We start from the raw sequence: 20916 nt of genomic DNA, 5'->3' as shown, positions 1-20916 counted from the left end.
ATCTAATACAAATATTCAAATACATATATATTTCTAATAGATTTGACTGTCATGTTGTTTTTTTTTAAGCTACTGAATTTTGTATTAACGAGTCCCATATTTCATTATACTTATCCATACAAAGTCTGTGTCTATAGGCAATCCACTCATATGTGGCAAGTGCAATCAGCCTTCAATCCACTGAGTAACTGAGGCCATACATTTATCTTTCTAATGCTGCAATATAAGTCTTTTGGCCATAGTAAGGGTACGAAAAATCCATTTATGTTGTCAGGTTGTCAAGTTCCATGTACTAGGTATATCGTTCAAACGAATATTATCCTCTGAAAATTTTAGCTTTTGTCACATAATCATATTTATATAGTCCACTACTTTCTCACAAAATTTAATAAGCATAGGGCATTGTAAAAACATATGCTTTAAAAAAGCATTATCCTTATTACATCTCCAGTGAAATGCTGTTTTTGACAATCCTTTTCTGTATGGATGTTGTAGAGTCCAAAAAATTCTAAATATTTTTTGTTGTATGAGTCATAGTTTAAGGTCCTTTGACACTCTTGCTATAGAAATTAAGACACTATCTAGTACATACATTCTTAGGAAGTTCTTTATCAACATTCATTCTGTGGTTTATTCGCTTCCTTTGACATTTTTAACTACTACATAAGGTTTAAAGAAAAATTTGAAAATTAAGTAATTTTATCATTAGTTAAATTAAAGCCAACAACTGGTTTCTTGTTTGTTTTTTCATTTCTGTAAGCTGAATGCATTAGTAGCTTCTAGTCATCTTAAGTGTGTTACCCCCACACCATATATATTCAGGATAGTTTCTTAGGTTTTCATCACTAATATTTTTTCTGTACTATTGTGGCATCAGGCAAGTTACTAATATTGACTATTAAATATAGAAATAGGTGCACAAATATCATTTGAATTTTGTATTTGAGAAAGAAATCTGCCCTCCTCCAAAATCAGCCCATGATCTTTATTAACATACTTTAAAACTTTCTGCTGATTTTTCAGTAATGAGCAGCAGATTCAAAACAGACTGTTTCAGTCCATTGTATCTTACTGTTTTTACTATTTTGTATTCTTTTAATAGCTTTATCATTTGCCCAGAGAACTATTCTTTCTAGGTAGATTAAAAATATAATACAGAACTAGTAGAATAGATGGATAATTTGCATAGTATTTGCTAATCTTGCTCTGAAAACTGCTGGGAGGAGGGCTTATTTATATAAAGCTCTTTTCCTTTCAGTGAGACTAAATGGCTTTTTCACTGTCTTCCAGGTTCTCATATTAACTAATATGCTGACTATTTATCTATTTGGATCCTAATTATTTTCTATTATCCTGAACACGGACTGGAATTCAATGTAATGATCATTTTGGAACGCAGAAAGACAATTACATTTCAAGTAATTATTTTGGATCATGTTGGAGACATCAGCCATCCTTATAACAAAATCAGTATCTTGAACACTGTTGGAGGAACTCTTTGATATATATGAACCTATGCTCTTCATTCAGTATATTTTCCCATCTCCGTAAGTTATAAAATTGTATGTTGCAATCTATGTGACATAAATTGGCTGCAGATTTACCAATCCCCAGAATTCTTATTTTAGATATTTTCCTTGTGGGTTGATTGGTTAAGAATGTTCCTTTCCATTACCATTCCTCTGCAAACTAATCCAGTCTTTCATTGGCCAAGATCTAGAGTTTATAATACAAACACCAATTATGTAACCATAGTCCACTTTATTCATTGCATAAAATATGAATATCTACACAGCATGTAATAAAGACACTAGCAGTTTTTAAATACCATGATTTTATCCATACACATGTTGTTACACAAACTCTGAGTGGTAAAAAGCTAATTGTTGAAATTGCTCACCTTTCATAACTTCAGCCAATGTCTACATAAATCAACCTAATCCTGCGTGCTTCAGTGACCCAGAAAACAAATTAAGGAACTTTGCGCTATTTAAAATAGATGGGCATAATTTTCCTAAATGCAGTATCTCATGTCTGTCTTTACAAATGTTAATACTTTTACCTTTCCTATTTTATTTTTGTTTGCTTGTTTGTGTTGCTGTGCTTGCATTTTTTAAAATTTATTTTGCTTTTTTTTGGTTGTTTTGAGAGAGGGACCAGTAGAGAACACTATTCTGGTGATCAGAAGTCTGTTTAGTTATATACATTTTAAATGCTTGATTAGCAGTGTCAAACCTTTTCACTGTATTCTCATTTTCAGTATACTTAAGTTTTATGTTTAGGGTAACACCCTCTCAAGTAAAAAATAGTGATTCCATTCTGTGTGAGTGTGTGTGCGCGTGCATGCGTGTATCTTGTATGTCAATAAAATGAATAATTTGTTAAAGTTAATAAAATTGTGTAATAATAAGGATAATATCTATAATTGCTGTAACAGTTACCTGTTTCCACCTCCTGATAATTTCACATGCACATACATACATCATCTCTTAAAATTTATGTGCCTAAATGCAAATATACTTGCTATCTGGAACAGTAATAGTATAAAAAGAAACTTTTGAAACTAAGCACCTTAGTTAGCTTATTGTGGCATGATATTGCATAGTAAAAGTCTATTTCTTCAGAAGGAAAGTAGACTTCATGGATACTTTTAACTGTGAACAATCATTGCGCAGTTAGCCTCTCAAATGTCATAGACTTTTTTCTATTAAAACCAAATTAACAGTTCATTTTCTGAATGTTGTTTCAACTAGCTGTACCAAAGAATGGAGTGTTCTTGAAGTATTGTTTTTTAGGGTTTGAGGCATATTTTAGGTGGATGTGACAGAATATCTGATAAGCAAAAGTTGAATTCAGATGTTCAAGTCTAAATTTCCCCGGCAGAGCAATCCTTGAAATTTTCCAAAGTTGTTTGAAATGTCAGCAGTACATATTTTCTAGATGGTTTCCCCTCTTCATCATTTTCCATCTGTATTAAGTCAATCTGTTAACATAGCCTATCAGCTAATCCAAAATGTGAATGGAACTATATCTGGTCCCAGCAGTATTCATGCTGTCTACATACTTTGGGTATTTTTTACATTTTGTATTTATTTTTGCAACTCAGCAGTTATAAAATATAATGTAGGGAATACCATGTAGACATAGGGAATAAAACTAGGTGTTCATGGATTTAGACTCATGTATCTAATGGGCTCATATAGGATATTTAATATTTAAATATTGCTTTAAAATACAATATTTATTTGTCAAATATTCTTTCTAGGCTTCTGAGAAGTATACAGTCCCTTCCACATTTCATTCCCTACCTCGTGTGTGTGTGTTTGAATTGTGGTCAGAGTTAGTTACCATGTTTGCATTAAGAGCTAACTATAAAACTATGAATTATTTCCCCCCATTTGCATGATGGTTTAGACATAAAACTGTTGTTACTAATAGTATCATCTTCACTAAAATACATGCACATAGTTATTGTTCTGGATAGTGGGAATATCTTTACCTTTATGCCATCTCATAGAGTGAGTATGCGCGTAGGTATAGATATAAAATGTTTGATGCTAATACTTCTAGAAACCTTTGTAGGTAACACGCAAAACCTGTTTATTTTGCTGTGAGAAAATGTCTGTCTTTAATATAGAGAGGGCAGTATCTGCAGCCTGCTGTATTAATTAATTAAATAAATTAATGCATTAATCTGTATCAAATTATGAGCCAAACAGTAGTATCTAGCTAATACTAGTAGGTAAATATTCTTGTATTGCTTCCTCATCATATATGAGTACGTGTGTTTCTTTTGACACATATATATTGCAAGGAAACTAAGTTTCCAGGTGGAAATCTCTGAATTTTATTCAGCAGGATCATATACTCTTGGATTATTTTGTTATATAAGCATTATATGATAACAATCATCTAAAATAGTTGTTTAACAATGAAACATTGGGAATATTTAATTTATAAGACATAATTTTGTGCCTGTTTAGTCATAAGAATACTATCGTTATTTAGTACCTTCTCAACATGGCAGCATATCCACAACAATTTTGCAAATGTTTTCTTACTGTATTAGGTCTCTCAGCCTCTTGTCTCAAATTACAAACTGTCAACAGTTTAGATTATAGAAGTTTGGATTCAGTGAATGTTGTACTATATTTTGTATGAGATAGCATGTATATATAATAATGCTGGATGATGATGATGATGATGATGATGATGATGATGATGATGATGATAAATTTATGGAAACATTCTCCTGACTCTTTTTGATAGAAACATGCGGTGAGAAGTGGAGGACAATGACTTTTCATTTTCTTCTGGCCAATGGGGAAGAATAATTATACTTTCTTTTGCAGCTGTGGTGATTTAAATACTGAATATAGCCACATGGTTACAATTTGAGATTACATGTTTTCATAGTGGTAATTGAATGAGGTTTTAGTTTTGTCTTGTTTCCTCTGATTTGATTCTGCATCTGTTATTTCAGGAGCAGTACTGTTTGACATGACTTGTACTTATTATTTCCTTTGACTGGACCTCCTGTCTCTTCACTGGTGCCTATACATCTTTTGAAGTTTTTCTTAATTAACGTTTTATCTTTTCAAATATTACAGCTTTGTTAATAGAGACAGTAAAACATGCATATTAATGTACATTAAAACATGTATGAAACTGCAACATCCTTCCAAATTAGGTGTATTTTTCTTCTTTGTTAACTTGTCAGGCCTTTCAAATGGTTTTGGAGATGGCAATAAAGAATCAGAATTAGATGACGCTCCAGGGAGAAAAGTTGAACCTCGTCGCCGTTGTGCATCAGAGTCTAGCATATCTTCAAGTAACAGTCTGTTGTGTAACTCAAGGTAAAAATGTGTTTGCCTTAGTAAAACCATGCTCAAAGTATAGTGGAGGGATCAGCAGTGTGAAGCCTGTAATACTCTAGATGGCATCCATAACAAACCCAAACCCAAAAGTTAAATTTAGAAAATTAAATTCCCCCAGTATTGCATGAATTTATGGACTAATAAACAGAGAAAGACCTCTGCAGTTTTGCCTGTTAATCCTTGGTATAAGGCTCTGGATTTTGAGTTCTCATAAACAAGGCAACATCTTTCTAGCTATGCTAAGAAAATCTATTCTAGAAAGTTGGCAGATGCAGGAACAATGTGGTAAATGGCACAAGAGGGCATAGGAAGAAATTAATGAACATTGTGTCCCCATTTCCTCAGCCAGGGATTGCAGGCAGTTTCAAAAATTGAAAAGTATTTCAGGATTCAGTTTATAGGATGTAGTTTGAAATTTCAGCATCTGTGCTTTAAAAAGTGTCCTATGTTACTGTGAATTCCTGAATTAGAATTGAAACAATTCCTGTCTGGGCTGCCAGCTGGTAACTATAAATATGACATGAACACAACAACCCTATTGGGATGATTTTTTTGGATCTCTGAGCAAAATAATATTTTGGTGATTTCTGATACATTTTAAAATATGTGTAGTTTTAGTCTGCCAAAATGTGGAAAAGGTAAACCAGCACTAATACGAAGACACACCTTAGAAGACAGAAGTGAGTTGATATCATGCATTGAAAATGGAAACTACGCAAAAGCAGCAAGAATTGCAGCTGGTAATTGACATATTTTCATATATATATAAATATTTGTCTATCTCTGTAGCTTCTAGCTTGCTTGATAAAATAAAAAGGCCATGTCTCTCCAAGCCTGGGCATCTACACTCAACGAAATGGATAGCTGTGCTTTTTTGTATCAACACCAGTTAATGCCATGGTGTGTAAAAGAGCCTTTTCAATTTGCATGTGTTTTTTAACCTCACGGATGCTTGCTTCCTTCTGACTGATAACTGTATTCTCCACAGCTGTCTTAAATCTCAGAACTGATACTAACAAATTAAAATTATTTTAAACTTATCTTTTTGTAAACACACTCAATAACTTTCATCAATGCCATTTCCTTCCTATAAGACTTGTGATAAGGTTTTGTAATCTTACCATGTTGTCTTCTCAATTTCCTTCATTTACCACTTATTTTATATAAATTATAAATCCTATTTGTTGTATTCAAATATAGACACAAAGATCTGGCATAAGACAAAAGGTCAGGGAGCTCTGGGCTGTGGTGCCAGCTGTTGGAGGGAAAACAATATCCCTGAAAAGAAGTAAAGATCAACATTTTGTGATATTTCCCTTCTCAGACATTTCGTAGCATTTTTTAAAAGAAGGGAGAAAGGGAACGTGTGGACGACCACTTTCACTAGCATTGTGCAAGCTGTTAAAGGACAGGGATTTGTTTTTAGAGTGTCATGAATGTCTATCTGAGGTAGGAGTAGTGCTGCTGCTTTGAAAGAGGTGGTGGCATGCCCACATTTTAAGAGGTTGAGCCAGTTATTCTGGACAACTATTGACCAGTCTCCAGTCTTCCTTTTTTGTGGAAGGCTGTTGAGAAGATGGTTGGGTGGCAATTATTAAGGGCCCTGAACAAAGTAGGTTATTTAGACTCTTTTCTATCTGGGTTCAGGCCTAGGCATGGAATGAGCTTCATCGGTCACTCTTATAGATGACTTGTGATGGGACCTAGATATGGTTTAATATGCCCTTCTGTGTCCTGCTTGATCTTTTAGTTGCATTTGACCATAATATCCTTTGGAATCACCTGCAAGGGTTGGAAATTGGTACTGTGTTGCAGTGGTTCTGCTTCATCCTAAGTGGACATTTCTAGTTGATATTAGTAAAGAAGGTGATATTGAGCTCTTGGGTACTTCATTGTGTGGTGCCTCAAGTGGACCCCATGGCCAGAAAGACTTTTGCCCAGCTTTAGCTGGTGTGCCACTTGTGGCCTTTTCTGGATCAGGAGACTCTGACAATAGTAACTCATGCCTTCTGACTTCATGCTTGAATTACTGTAATCTGCTTTACATAAAGGTGCTCTTAAAGACAATTCAAAAGCTTCAGCTGGTCCAGAATGCAGATGGTTAATACCATTACAGCAGAGTAACAGCAGTTTTGTGGGAACTGCAGTGGTTACTGAAGGCTTCCAGATCCAGTTTTGGTTATCACCCATAAAGCTCTATCTACCTTGGGGCCTTGATACTTTTGGGACTATGTGACCTAGGAAAAGTGGGCATAGAGGGCAGGCCAAGAATCCTTCCTTTGAAAAGTCAAGATGAAGGGAGCTGGAAAGCAAGCCTTCTCAGTGGCAGCCCTCTTGCATTTTATTTTGTTGATTTGAATCTGTATATTTATGGTTGCTTATTATTTTTATTTTATTGAGGGCCATATATAGTCATAGGAGGCAACATATAAATCATTGCAAATAAATACATGATTGGCATATGCTAGAATTTGAATCCAGTCCAGTGAGTATCAACATATATTTTCATGCTTCATAGTATGGCTGGCAGATTTCTGTCAGCAAATGATCTTTCTGTGATTGTTCTCTCTATCAAATATTGCATTATTAATATACAGCCTTTCTGCATACGAATATTTGTTTTAAGACTTCTACTAAACCAAATGGTTTAGACTGATTTTTGATCATGCCAGATCTTAGGCCAGATAGAGTAAGGGAAGATGTTGTTGATTAAAGTTGTTTATCAGTTTCTTCATGCTTATGTTCTCAAAAAAACACCTTGAATTTTCCTTTCCATCAGCTTAAGCCTATGGATCACAATGAATTATTTTCTAAAATAACTTTCTTCATTTTAGAAGTTGGACACAATAGCATGTGGATTTCAACTGATGCTTCCAATTCTGTCCTTGAACCTCTAAAAGTTGTGTGGGCCAAATGTAGTGGCTATCCTTCCTATCCAGCACTGGTAAGTTAGCACTCCATCAGCAAAACTCTTGGGGAAAAAAGTCCAATTTGCAGAGTCAGCATCTGTACATAGGAATTCCATTAATTAACTAAGCAATCAGATGCTCATACAAACTTGTTATTCCATTAAGCACTGGTACTTCCTTCTATGGGTGCAAGTTGGCTTATTTGTTGTGATATGCAACATATATATATATATATTTTGAAACATGTTGTTGAAAGTGGGAATTTGTATAACTGAGTCTACATGCCGAACAGACAGAGCTGCATCCTGAATAAAACCAAGTGTCCTATTACTCAGATCTAAAATTTAATATGTAATTTAATTCTTAAAGTGATAAATATCTTGTTTTTTCAAGTTGTCAGGATGCAGCTCTTCTGTTCAGCATGTAGACTCAGTTATACAAATTCCCACTTTTAACAACATGTTTCAATATATATATATGTTGCATATTACAACAAATAAGCCAGCTTGCACCCATAGAAGGAAGTACCAGTGCTTAATGGAATAACAAGTTTGTATGAGCATCTGATTGCTCAGTTACATGCAACCTAAGTTTAAAAACAAAACTTATTCTGAATCTATTTGGAATAAATTGCATAGCTAAACATTTGAGCATTAAAAAAATGCACACACACACACACGTAAATATGTATGTATGTATGTATAAAACTCTCTAGATGTGTGTGTATATTTCAAACACAGGACCAAAAATAATGGATCAAGGATAACTCTTTTAGCATTTGGCCTCTGTACACCACCACGTTGAAGTTGAAAGGAAACACACCTAGATGGGAGCGAAGTCAGGACTTTCAGCTGTAATTCAAGGGGTTTGACAAAAGTGGGGCACTAACCATTCAGGAGGTATAGCCAGTGGCATACACACACACCCATTGTTGGTGGCTCATAAGTAATGGAATGAATGACTGACAAGCAGGTGCATGGCCAGGTGTGGCCTGTTTCCTGGGTACCCATGACCTATTAAGCAGATCAAAGGCCTGGAGGTGGTTCTGAGTGTTAATTTTTTATTTGGAGCTGTTCACTGGAACACTCAACATGAGGTCCAAAGAGGTGTCCATGCGAGTGAAGGAGGCCATCATTAGGCTGAGAAAACAAAATAAACCCATTAGAGAGATAGCAAAAACATTGGGAATGGCCAATACAACAGTTTGAAACATCCTGAAAAAGAAGGGATTAACTGGCAAGCTCAGCAACAGCAAAAGGCCTGGAAGACCACAGAAGACAGCTGAAGTGAATGACCGCAGAATTCTGCTCAAGGTGAAGAGGAACCCTTTCACAACATCTAGCCAGGTCAAGAACGTTCTTGAGAAGGTAGGCAAGTCATTGTTAACATCTACAGTCAAGAGACAGCTTTATGAATGTAAATACAGAGGCTTTACAACAAGGTGCAAACCACTGGTAATTCTCAAGAACACAAAGGCCAGATTAGACTTTGCCAGCAAACACCTAAAAAAGCCTGCCCAGTTCTGGAATAAGATACTTTGGATTGATGAAACCAAGATTAACTTGCACCAGAATGATGGGAAGAGAAAAGTATGAAGAAGGAAAGGAACAGCTCATGATCCAAAGCACCATGTCATCTGTCAAACATGGTGGAGGCAGTGGTATGGCATGGGCATGTATGGCTGCCAGTGGAACCGGGTCAGTGTTGTTTCTTGATGACCTGGCTGCTGATAAAAGCAGCAGGATGAATTCTGAAGTGTATAGGGCTATACTTTCTGCTCAGATTCAGCCAAATGCTGCAAAACTGATAGGACGCTGCTTCATATTGCAGATGGATAATGACCCAAAACATACAGCAAAAGCTACCCAAGAGTTTCTCAAGGCAAAGAAGTGGGATGCTCTTCAATGGCCAAGTCAGTCACCTGATCTCAACCCAACAAAGCATGCTTTTCATTTACGGAAGACAAGACTGAAGGCAGAAAGACCCAGAAACAAGCAGCAGCTGAAGGCAGCTGCAGTAAAGACCTGGCAAAGCATCTCGAGGGAGGAAGCTCGGCATTTGGTCATGTCCATGGGTTCCAAACTTCAGGCAGTCATTGACTGCAAAGCATTTTCATCCAGGTACTAAAGGTGATCCTTATGTTTGTCATGATGTTGGTTTGTTCCATTACTTATGAGCCACCAACGATGGGTGCGTGTGTATGCCACTGGCTATACTTCCTGAATAGTTAGTGCCCCACTTTTGTCAAACCCCTTGAATTACAGCTGAAAGTCCTGACTTCACTCCCATCTGGGTGTGTTTCCTTTCAACTTCAGTGTGGTGATGTACAGAGGCCAAATGCCAAAACAATTATCCTTGTTCCAATATTTCTGGTCCTGACTCTATATTTCACATCTTGTTATTAAATGTGGGAGCAACAACCTGGAAAGTAAGTACAGGCAGTCCCCAGGTTAAGAACGAGTTCTGTTCCTAAGTCTGTCTTTAACACAAATTTGTATGTAAGTCGGAACTTGTACTTACGAATGGACTGCCTATTACTGAAAGTGGCAGACAGCATTCTCCTTCCTCGAACCGACAAACCACTTGAAGCCATGCAGTGTTTTCATGAACCCCTGAAAATTGCTGAAAACTGGCTGTATATTAAAAGCACACAGCTTCAGTGGTTCATGAAAACATTGCACAGCTTCAGTGGTTCGTCGGCTTGAAGGAGAATCCGGTCTGCCATTTTTAGTAATAGGCAACCCGTTTGTAAGTATGAGTTGTCTGAAAATCTGATGTCTTTAACCCAGGGATTGACTGTAATCAGTTATATGATCATTTGTTCAAATGGTGTTTTTCAAGAACTAAATTGAATTTTAGGATAGTGTAGGACTTCAGGTTCAAAGGCAAAAAGTATTTAACACCTTCTGCAACTTAATAAACCAAATACATATTTTCCCAGGATTGCTCTGCAGCTACAGAGAGTGGTTATTTACACCCTGTAAAAGACACAGCTACTTTGGAGAGTTCCAGATAGGTGCACATTTTTGTCTTTGAATCCCAAGCCCTGCAGAGCTTTAAATACATTAAGTGTATGTCCGCTGGGCTGAATATTAAGTCTGTACAGAATTAATTTAGGCCCAGTTTTGGAGAATACCTCTTTCAGGCAATTCCTTTACTAAAGCACACTTCTATATGATCCCTTGACTTCCAGTGGAACATTTGGAAGTGGCTTGAGGAACAGCTGGGGTGAGGAGGGAATGGAGAAGTTAGTGTGGAAATTAGGTTGAGAGCTAGAATTTCTTAGGACAGAAATGTTGGTGAAGTCAACACTTAACTCTACATTTCACTTGTTCATAGGTTTACAGTAATATTAATATTTAAATATTTTTGAAAAACCATAAAATATTGCTAGTTGTTTAGAATTATTTGCCTCTCCATTTTATAGATAATTGACCCTAAAATGCCTCGTGTTGCTGGTCATCACAATGGTGTTACGATACCAGTGCCACCCCTTGATGTATTGAAAATTGGTGAACAAATGCAGACCAAATCGGATGAAAAACTTTTTTTGGTTTTATTTTTTGATAATAAAAGAAGTTGGTAAGTAATCTTTCTCTCACTATAAAATACATTTTTATTTGTATGATAAATAGATATTTGTTGGAAATATTCTTTGAAAGGAAACTTTCGCTTCAAGTGCTATATTGGAGGAGCAGTGACTTATATGTAAAAGTAAATAGTCTTTTGTAAGTACAGGTAGTCCTCATTTAGCAACTGCCTCATTTAGCAACCATTTGCAGTTACAGTGTTGATGAAAAAGTTACTTTGCGACCAGTCCTTGCATTTACAACCTTAACAGGTCTGTAAAGCAGAGAAAAGCTGAAGTAAAATCGTAAAATCAAGATGTTTCACTTATCTTATCTGCTGTGGCTCCCACCCTCAGGAACATCATCCCCCGTCCCCGAGGTGAGGTTAGCCCCATCCCTGTTACCCTTTCAGAAGCCCCTGAAAATGTTTTTTCCAGCAACCTTGGGGATCCCATGGGGAGCCTACACGATGGTTATATTGTGTTTAAATGGATCTTCTTCTCCATCTAAACACAATAAACAACCAAGTTGCTGGTCTCAATTGTGGTCACTATACAAGGACTACCTGTAAAGGGCATAGAACTATGTTGAAGATACAGCAGTATATACTGTATATACTTGTGAATAAGTCAAGAATTTTAGGCTCCAAAATACACGCAAAAAACTGGGTTGGGCTTACCTGCGAGTATACACAGTAAACCCATATTCTTCAAATGAGAGTTAGTGGGAAATATTTTCCTTTAAAAGTACCATACTTACCTGAAATCACTGGTTCTTTATATTGTTCCTGAATGAAGACACAATAGTTGTGCCCCCCAATAGTCATGCTAGCTGTGGATAATGGAAGTTGTAGTCTAGTTCAACCTGACATCACCTGATTTTTTTAAAAGTCTGTTACAGACAGCTAGCAGTAACCTTGCTTGTTAAATATTGTAGTGTGCTACATATCACATAATTTGGAACTTATAGATACCACAGAATTTTAGGTAATGATCATACTGTTCTAGCTCTTTCTTAGCTGTATCGACAGCTAATTTCATAATATCTGATTATAAATCTTACTGTGATTTAATAAATCCCTAACCAATTGGGCTGAGATGTCTTAGGTTTCTATGGGAAAGTGTACTCCATTTCTAGTTTGGGAGATTATATTTGGTATCCCAGTTCCATAAAAAATATCTGAATGAAATAAGCACCCACTGAATTGCCTTTCCCACTTTGAATCCAGATCATTGCACTTCACAGCCTTATTAATTATGTCTGGGCATTGTTTTAAAAGCATACAGGCATACCTCAGAGATATTGTGGGTTTGGTTCCAGATCACTATAATAAAATAAATATCACAATAAAGCGAGTCACATGATTATTTTGGTTTCCCAGTGCATATAAAAGTTACATTTACACTAGACTGTAATCTATTAAGTGTACATTAGTATGTCTAAAGAAACAATGTACATACCTTAATTTAAAAAATTATCAAAATAAGACAACAGTGAAGTTCGCTGCATAGATTGACTCTTCCTTTCAGAAAAGGTTTCTTTGTAGCATGCAGTGCTGTTTGATAAATGCAATATCTGCCAAGCACAATAAAGCAAAACACAGTGAAATGAGGTATGCCTGTACAGATTGCATGCAGTGTCCAAAACTTTGGGAAGAAATATGGAAATCATAACCAAAGTTGTCACTAAATTATAATCTAATTTGGGTAGTCAGATCACTTATTTCAAGCTTAATCAAAATGAAATAAAGATTAAATTAAATCTTGCTTTTGTCTTGACCCCATCACATTTGGAACTGTATTTTGTTTGCCAAAGACTCAGTGCTCCACCAGCCCCCAAAAGGGTTACACCATCAGTTAAAATGATAAGATAGACATTAAAAAATTGCTTGAGAACCATTCAGTATTTAATCTTTTATTTGTTTTAAAAAAAAGTTTTAAACATTTTTGTTTAATCAATTTACAGGCAGTGGCTTCCAAAATCCAAAATGATTCCACTTGGGATTGATGAAACAATAGATAAATTAAAAATGATGGAAGGTCGGAACTCAAGTATTCGTAAAGCTGTAAGAGTTGCTTTTGATCGTGCTATGAACCATTTAAGTAGAGTTCATGGAGAGCCAGTCAGTGACTTCAGTGATATTGACTAACATAGGTTGTCACCAAGGTACAAAACAACCTTGTATAGAGAACTACAAATTAACCTCTTTGTCTACAAGAATGTATTGAAGATACAGCTCAGTAATCATTGATCCAGTGGTTCTGGAGACTAAACTGGTTGAGCAGCTTCTCTAAATCACCATTGCCATATTGATTTAAAGTTTTATCATTATGTTGCTGTTTCAAGCATTTCCATTAAAATATATCTTGTTCATAGTGTTCATAAAGTGTATATATATGTATAGTCAGCTCTTAACTTATTCTGATTTTAGATGTAGCTTTTTAAAATTTCTTTCTTTTGGTTGGGAAAAAGATAGATTGTCACTTCCATTTCTTTCCACATTAAAAAAAAATACATAGGCACCACTATCCAGCATTAGGTGCTAAGTAACTTTTTAAGTAAATAACATCAGATTGGTTTAGTAAATCATATATTATGATGTGGTGCTGCTTATGTAACTTTTTTGTGATCCATAGTTTTTAAGAAGACCTCTGAATGTTTGATTTTGCAAAAATCATTATTCTTTGCACAAAGTACCACATACATAACTGTAAATTTACAACAACAAATAAATATTTTAAAGAAGAAATTACATTATTTTGGATGGTACTTTGTGAGAAAGACAACAGAAATAAAATTATGCTATGTACATCACTTGAAAAATCTCTAAAAACACTCCATTGTTACCCAAGATACCATTTTAGACATTTGTTGTGTTTTACACAAAACTGGCTTAAAGCTCGTAAGTGTATTATTTCTCACAAACCCATATCTCATCTATCTCCCCTGGATTTTATGTGCCTCCCTGTGTTATATTTATTGTAGAAAATGTATTACTTTGCTTTATAAAGAGAAATAAATAAGAAAGTATATTGATATACATTTTTATACAGGCACATAAGACAATTTGCTTTGAGAGAAAAAGTTGTCTTGGAAATGGTTGTATAAAATAACTTGATGGGTTGTGTGTAATTTGACTTTTTTTGTAACTTGTAATCTTTGCTTCAGTGAGGGGATTTATGTAACTTTTAATTTTAGAACACTTTGGTAGCAATAGAAAATTTGGATACATTTTTGTATGGTACATGTGATGTATATAGAATTAGTACTTTATTTTTATTTCAAAGAGGTAAAGCATTACATTTAGGGAAGGAAAATGGTAGGGTGGGTTTCCATTAATAACTTTTATATTAAAAAATAAAGTCAACTATTGATTGTTGTAGCTACTTTCTTTCTATGTTCACTGGAATACTGAATTTGTAACAATGAAAATAGCAAGTATGTTTTCAATGTGTTTATAATGACTACATTATTTATAAGTGCACTGCGTTGGACTCTTCAGTGATAATTTAAAGACTGTACCAAGGTATATAATATGCAACACCAAATAATGCATATGAATGCACGAAATATTTATGCCCAGCTTTTTTTTTTTTTTTATAATGGGTTAGCAAATATGGTAAAGCCAATACTTTTAAAATCTTTTAAAACCGTTTCATTGGATAGTATTCTTCATTGTAAAACCTGCTTGAGTCTTTATTTTAAAGCTACAGCCAATTTTGAAATAGTTTCTAATGTTTTTATTCTCTATGGTTTGTAATACCCCCTTAGAAGCTTGAAATAAAATTCCTTTCTCAAATGATACTTTTGTCATGCATTGGGCCCCTTAAAATGTCTGCCAAATATCTAGAATTGTTGAATTTCCATTGAGTTCTAGTGCTCATGATGGAAATTCTTCCAAGTCTTGTGTTAGAGTCCAGTTTGGGCTAAGGATCTGAATAAACAATGTATACATTCATGAGCTCTAACAAACTTTTCATAGTATCTCAAACATACAGTTGCTGCAAGCCAGGTTTGGTATTTTTATGTAAACTAATACTCAAATGAGTGCAATTGCCAGAAGAACTTTTGGAAGTTTCTGAAGTTCCCTTTGATAACAAGAATTCAAAACTTCAGCTATAAATGTGTATTAATATTAAGAAATAGCTGTACAAAAGATGGAAATTTTAACTAGGCTAGGGATTATATTTTTACAACCTTTTTGACTAATGTACATTTTGAGTTTATTTAAATACAGCTCCTATTTCATTCTTGCTAGATTTTTTACCAGTTATACTAAATATATCCATATTACAAGTATAGATCATATCCAATAAGGATGACTGTACTCAAGATGTAAAATCAATCATTTCAGTTTTCTTCACTCTATATCAATACAGACACATCTTTCACAAATACTGCAAAATCATGTTCAATTTGTTGCCACTGAGAGTCACTTAGAGTGCCTCAAGTCCTTGGCAGAAGTATCCAAACAAATGTTTTAGATTTAACATTTTGGTCAAGGTAAGTTTAAAAAAGAAATACTGGTCACAATTATAATAAAAGCTGATCTTCCTCTTTGACCCATCACAGCATGGATGCAAAAAGGGTTCTGGCTTTTTCTTACCTATATGATGATATTTTGATGGAAATTTGAGGTAGAAATGTGAGTGCAGTTTCTTGTCATGCAGTGGAAACCATTTTATTTTCCTCTGGAGCTACTTGTACATCATCCAAATCTAGTCCAGCATATTTGTGGGTTTCTGCTTATTGGAACTCACTAATTGATTATACCAAATAGTTTAGATCCTATTAAACTGATACATTAGGGGCATACTTTAGTGGATTTTGTCTGCTTTGTTTTCCTCCAGTCTCCTTCAGTATCAGTCAATGAAATCTATCACTCATTGTGAGTGTAGGTTTGGGCTGAAGGATGAGGTGACTTGACAGATGGGTAGACACTTGCCCTCCTTTGGGGGCAAGTGTTCTGCCCAGGTACATTCAGTGAACTGATCAGCTGAGTCTAGCTCCTTACGGACACAGGTTTAGCACTACTTAAGAACAACTTTAAAACTCTTCAAATGCAGTCCATCAACAGCTGTCAAGGATGTGCTGTGAATCAGCAGAGAGAGATGGCTTCACTGTGCACCTTTCCCCACCTCATATTACCAGTGCTGGTTAGCTGCTGTTCAACAAGTTGATTCAGGTCTCTGAGCTGGCAATTGGCACGAGATGTCGCAATGAGAGTACCCAATTTGATTTTCCTACTGATAAAAAGCAGAATGGTCCTGAAAACACTCTGAGGACCAGAGGGGAGGCGTATGGTTGTACCAGTCTGAACTGGATGATACGTTGTGAGCTGATCCCACTTCCCAAAGTTCACCTGGCTGCACCAACAACAGAATGGTTAATGAAGCATCAGATTATCCACAGCAAGGCCTGTGTAGGGATAAGTGGGAAAGTACTAACAATTGCCTTGGTAAGGACAACTTAAGACTTCCTTAGGATCATGAATTGGAGATCAAATGAAGGTGATGGCATGAGGACACAACAGAAGAGGGTTGCTGGGATACGTTTGTGCTTCAGTTAAATGCATACATATGCAAAGAGTGGACCTATTTGTTTTGCTGGAGTCCTAAGCAATCTAAATATTAGTAATCTACATTCTCAAGTTCATGTTAAAGTAATAACATTTATTTTTAGTGTTGCTAACCAGTTCTTTTTGTCCTCAAACAGTAGTAGCACACAATATTAAGTGGTGGCATTACATTAGCATCTTGAAATGGGGGAGATTGTACTGAGCACTTAATACTGATTTTACACACACACACACACACACACACACCAGATGAATTGAAGTGTTCAGTCTGATAGATTAAATTATTAATCTTTTAAAAGGTAGATTGAGTAGATGTATACTGTTAGTACAAAACAGTTTGAACCAAATTGTTTAGAATGCTCATGAACATAGAAAATGAGTGTTGAATGCTTATGTTTTCTTATATTTTTCAATCTTATAAAGATTTTCATCTAACCAAATTGTGGGGGCTGCTTTGCCTTGCCCCAAAAAAGATGGAACCAGGACACTGAGATGAGAAGGGCAAAGACAAACTAAATGTGATTTAATTTAATGTAGACTAATGAAATACATATTTGATTGCTGCCTATATATTCAATAATTTCTCCTAACATTAAAAATCACAATTCAACAGTAAACCTCTAGAGAAACTCTGACAGCTGAGTTCAAAAATCAGGGAGTTTAAATACCTTCAGCTCTGGTTTCTTGGATCTCCTGAATTCTACATGACATCCACATAAATTTCAGACATCTGTGTCACGGACACCACAGCATTTCCTCTCTTGTATTTCAAGAAATGTTGATGGCTCTCCTAACAAAATAATCATCTCTGCTAAGACCTACAATTGTTCATAAGTAGAAATGGAGACATTTCTATATTCCACAGTATTTTCCACTTGTTCCCCACCAGGTGGCTTAGGTTACCCATTTCCATCATCTCCAGTTATGGAGGTCTTCGTAATCTTTGTAGTCAAGAACACCTTGGCAAGGTGATGAATTTTGCCCATGAAGAGATTCCTGCCTCTACTGCTGACTCAAGTAGTAGAATAAAATTGTTTAGAATAAAATTGCATATAAATTGTTGATGCACCATCACAATGCATCCCCAAAATTTAAAAACAGCAAACAACCAGCCCTCATCTCTAGCTGTCCCAAATTCACTGATTGATTGATACAAATGTCTATACTGTCCCAATCCTAACAACTATGGGCAGCATACACAAGCAATCTCCCAATATAGACAGACAATCATTAACGATAAAAATGATAGCCACTACTCTTCCTCAGCTAGGTGTTCAGAGCATCAAAAAAGATTTTAAAAAGAAAGTTTTGAGTATTTTTCTAAAGCCAGGAGGGACGGAGCCAATCATAACTTCAGACGTATTTTGCGAAGAGAGTATTTGCCATTTAATCAACGCAATTGTGGATATTCAATATCGATGTTACAATAATCAGGGACAATCACAGAGACATGGGTTTAAATCCCCAAACAATAAAGTTCCCTGGAGTGGGGAATCCAAGGACTGAACTGATGTATGAGAAATGTGTTGAAGGCACATGCCAAAAGTGGGGAAGGAAAACTTACTATGGGCATTCAAAACAATTTCCATATGTATAAAAGCACTTTCCTGTATTGGGTGGTTTTTTTAAAAAAAATCTCATCCCCCTTTTAAAACATGAACTATTTATGTTTTTTGTTCAGTGGCTTCAATTCATTGTTGGGCCATATACAAATCTGGCCATGCTCACACCCTAGCAGCCTTCTCCAGCCTGGGTACTCTGTAGGTGCACGGACTTGAGTTCCTGGAATTCCCTGCCAGCAAAACCATGCCTGTATATTCTGGAACTTGAAGTCCGCATGTCTTAAGGATGACCAAGGTGCATTATGTGCTAGCTAAGACTGGCAGTTTTACACCAGAAAATAAGGCAATGATTCTGTTCCTACAGATGGCCATACCCAAAGGATAAACTGGGGGAACATGGTTCTATTCACTGGCAATGCTCAGTTTTACAGCTGTTATTTAACATTTATGTGCAACCATCAGTGTAAGTTATCTAAGATATGGCTGAGTTGTCTTCAGTACAAAAATACAGCAGGAACTTAAGAATTCGATAGAGACAAAGATGTTGCACTTCAATTTAGATGAGCCAGAAGTGTTATTTGCTCAATAGGGTGATGGTTAAACTGTTCTGGAGGGTGGTTATAATCCTCCTTAAAGATCAAGTATGCACTTTAGAGTCCTCAATTGTCACTGGGGAAATACATGACCTCGGTATTTAGGGGCACATTTCCATTAACTCAGGATGACATGCCAGCATAGTGGGCAGCCAGGGGTTAACAAAGTTTACCACAGTAACAGCTCAGTGATTGGCTGAACCAAGAGCCTGACTTTATCCAACTAAATTCCAATTAGGTTGACCTTTTTTGGGTTTTTTTTCTTTGTGCCCAGTGGAATCTTGGAAAGAAAGTATGCAAAGGAACTTCAGATGCCATCTGTCTGTTTGTCTGTCCATCAGCAGGACAACTCCCTGAAAACAGAAGAGAACTGCACCAAATTTGGTATGGCTAGAGATACTGTCAAAAGAAAGGTTGAGTTTGAAAATAGGTTGGATCCAGTCAAGAGGCTGTGGAGGGAAAACAACATCAGAAAAAAAAATCCCGAATGCAGTTCAGAACATTGTGCTTCCTGCTATTACATACTGAACTCAGTTCTAAGGCCCTCTCCCTCTGACATGACCCAGAACAGAGTGTTTGCAGTGCACTGTGTGCATCCTGGTGCACCTGCACACAGAAACATGCAGAGATGCAACACAGGACAGCAGAAACCCACAGACATGGAGATGCAACATGTTCCTTCATTTTATGAAAGAAAAAGGCCACGGACAATAAAGACGTTGGAAAGAATTCTGGTAGCCCTGCATGGTTGTCCTACTTTGGGTCTGGCTGAGGAGAAGCAGGTTTTTGCAGTAGGGCTGTGAGGAAGTGGTATGGATACGATTGGGTTTGTGGGGATCTTCCCAAGTAAGCTAGAATGCAGGTACAGACCAGGCTTCCAAAACAATTATTCCAAATTTATTTGAGTTCCATGCCACCTTTATTTTGTGCAACCCAAGGCAGCATACACAATGTTTCCTCCTATTTTCCCCATAACAACAGCCCTGTGAGGTGGGTTGGCCTCAGAGAGTGACTTGCTTGGGCAAAATCTAAAAAAAAAACAAAACTTGAAGTAGTTATCAGTATGGTGAACATATTTTCTTGGAAAAAATAAAGGACAAGCCTGAAAAAGGGGCAAATCTGAAAGAGGTTCATAAGGATAAAAAAAGTTAAGTGTTTATGCTTATATCTTTGCTTTACATTCAAGAGCAAAACCAAAAAAAAAAAAACTTTACAAAAATGCCTACTCTAATAAAAATATCTAAAATCAAGCAGTATATGTACATTTATTTTAAAAAGACAATTCCATTTTCATATTTTTCACATGAATGTGAAAGACTGTGCATTATGTGGTACCATTTGTACAGCAAAAGTTAAATGACAAAATAAAGGACAAAAGTAAGTTTTTGAAAAATAAAGAAATCTAAAGGACAACTTTCTGAAACAAAGGATTGACATGTATTAAATGTCACTGTACTTATCAGCTATTCCTTTGTTTTTCTGTTATATGTCACTCTGAATCATCCTTAACTTCTGCCTTATTGTTATTACACATTGTTCATATAATTAGTTTGTCTGGGCCCAGTTAACCTACCTGTGCTGCTTTTAAACCCAAGTCTTAAGATATTCAAGCATTAAGGAAACACCAACAAGCCTTTTACCACCACGCCTTCATGCAGGGCGGCCCCAGGGATCTTAGCAACTATAAAATAATAAAAATTATTATTTAAGCTAGTGGGAAAAAGGTTTGGGAGTCTTGCTTTGGCCCAAATAGGAAAACCCAGGAAGAACAGGGTTCCAAATGTCCAGCAAAGAAGGACATGTCCTTTTTGTCCTCATGTCCTCTGTC

At 36.0% G+C, this 20916-nt stretch overlaps 1 protein-coding gene across 3 annotated transcripts in view; it reads left to right on the top strand.

Annotated features, from left to right (window-relative positions):
- Window positions 1-15152, top strand: part of BRD1 (bromodomain containing 1) — a 57583-nt gene extending 42431 nt beyond the window's left edge. For 2 of the 3 annotated variants that reach the window (XM_088141646.1, XM_088141647.1), the window contains exons 9-13: window positions 4721-4856; window positions 5490-5617; window positions 7712-7821; window positions 11214-11368; window positions 13321-15152. In XM_088141646.1, coding sequence (XP_087997772.1) covers window positions 4721-4856; window positions 5490-5617; window positions 7712-7821; window positions 11214-11368; window positions 13321-13504 — 713 coding nt within the window. In that variant the 3' untranslated portion in view covers window positions 13505-15152. Of the gene's footprint in view, window positions 1-1290; window positions 1509-4720; window positions 4857-5489; window positions 5618-7711; window positions 7822-11213; window positions 11369-13320 lie in introns of those variants that run through there. The other variant, XM_088141648.1, reaches the window with a different exon arrangement.
- Window positions 15153-20916: the final 5764 nt, after the last annotated feature.

Source organism: Python bivittatus, unplaced genomic scaffold, assembly GCF_059951505.1.
Source record: "Python bivittatus isolate LINGU-HERP-01145 unplaced genomic scaffold, Pbiv_v1 ctg000330_np1212, whole genome shotgun sequence".
In the NCBI taxonomy this organism is placed as follows: Eukaryota; Metazoa; Chordata; class Lepidosauria; order Squamata; family Pythonidae; genus Python; species Python bivittatus.
Note: the sequence above shows the minus strand (reverse complement) of the source record. Positions and strands in the feature narration are given on the sequence as shown.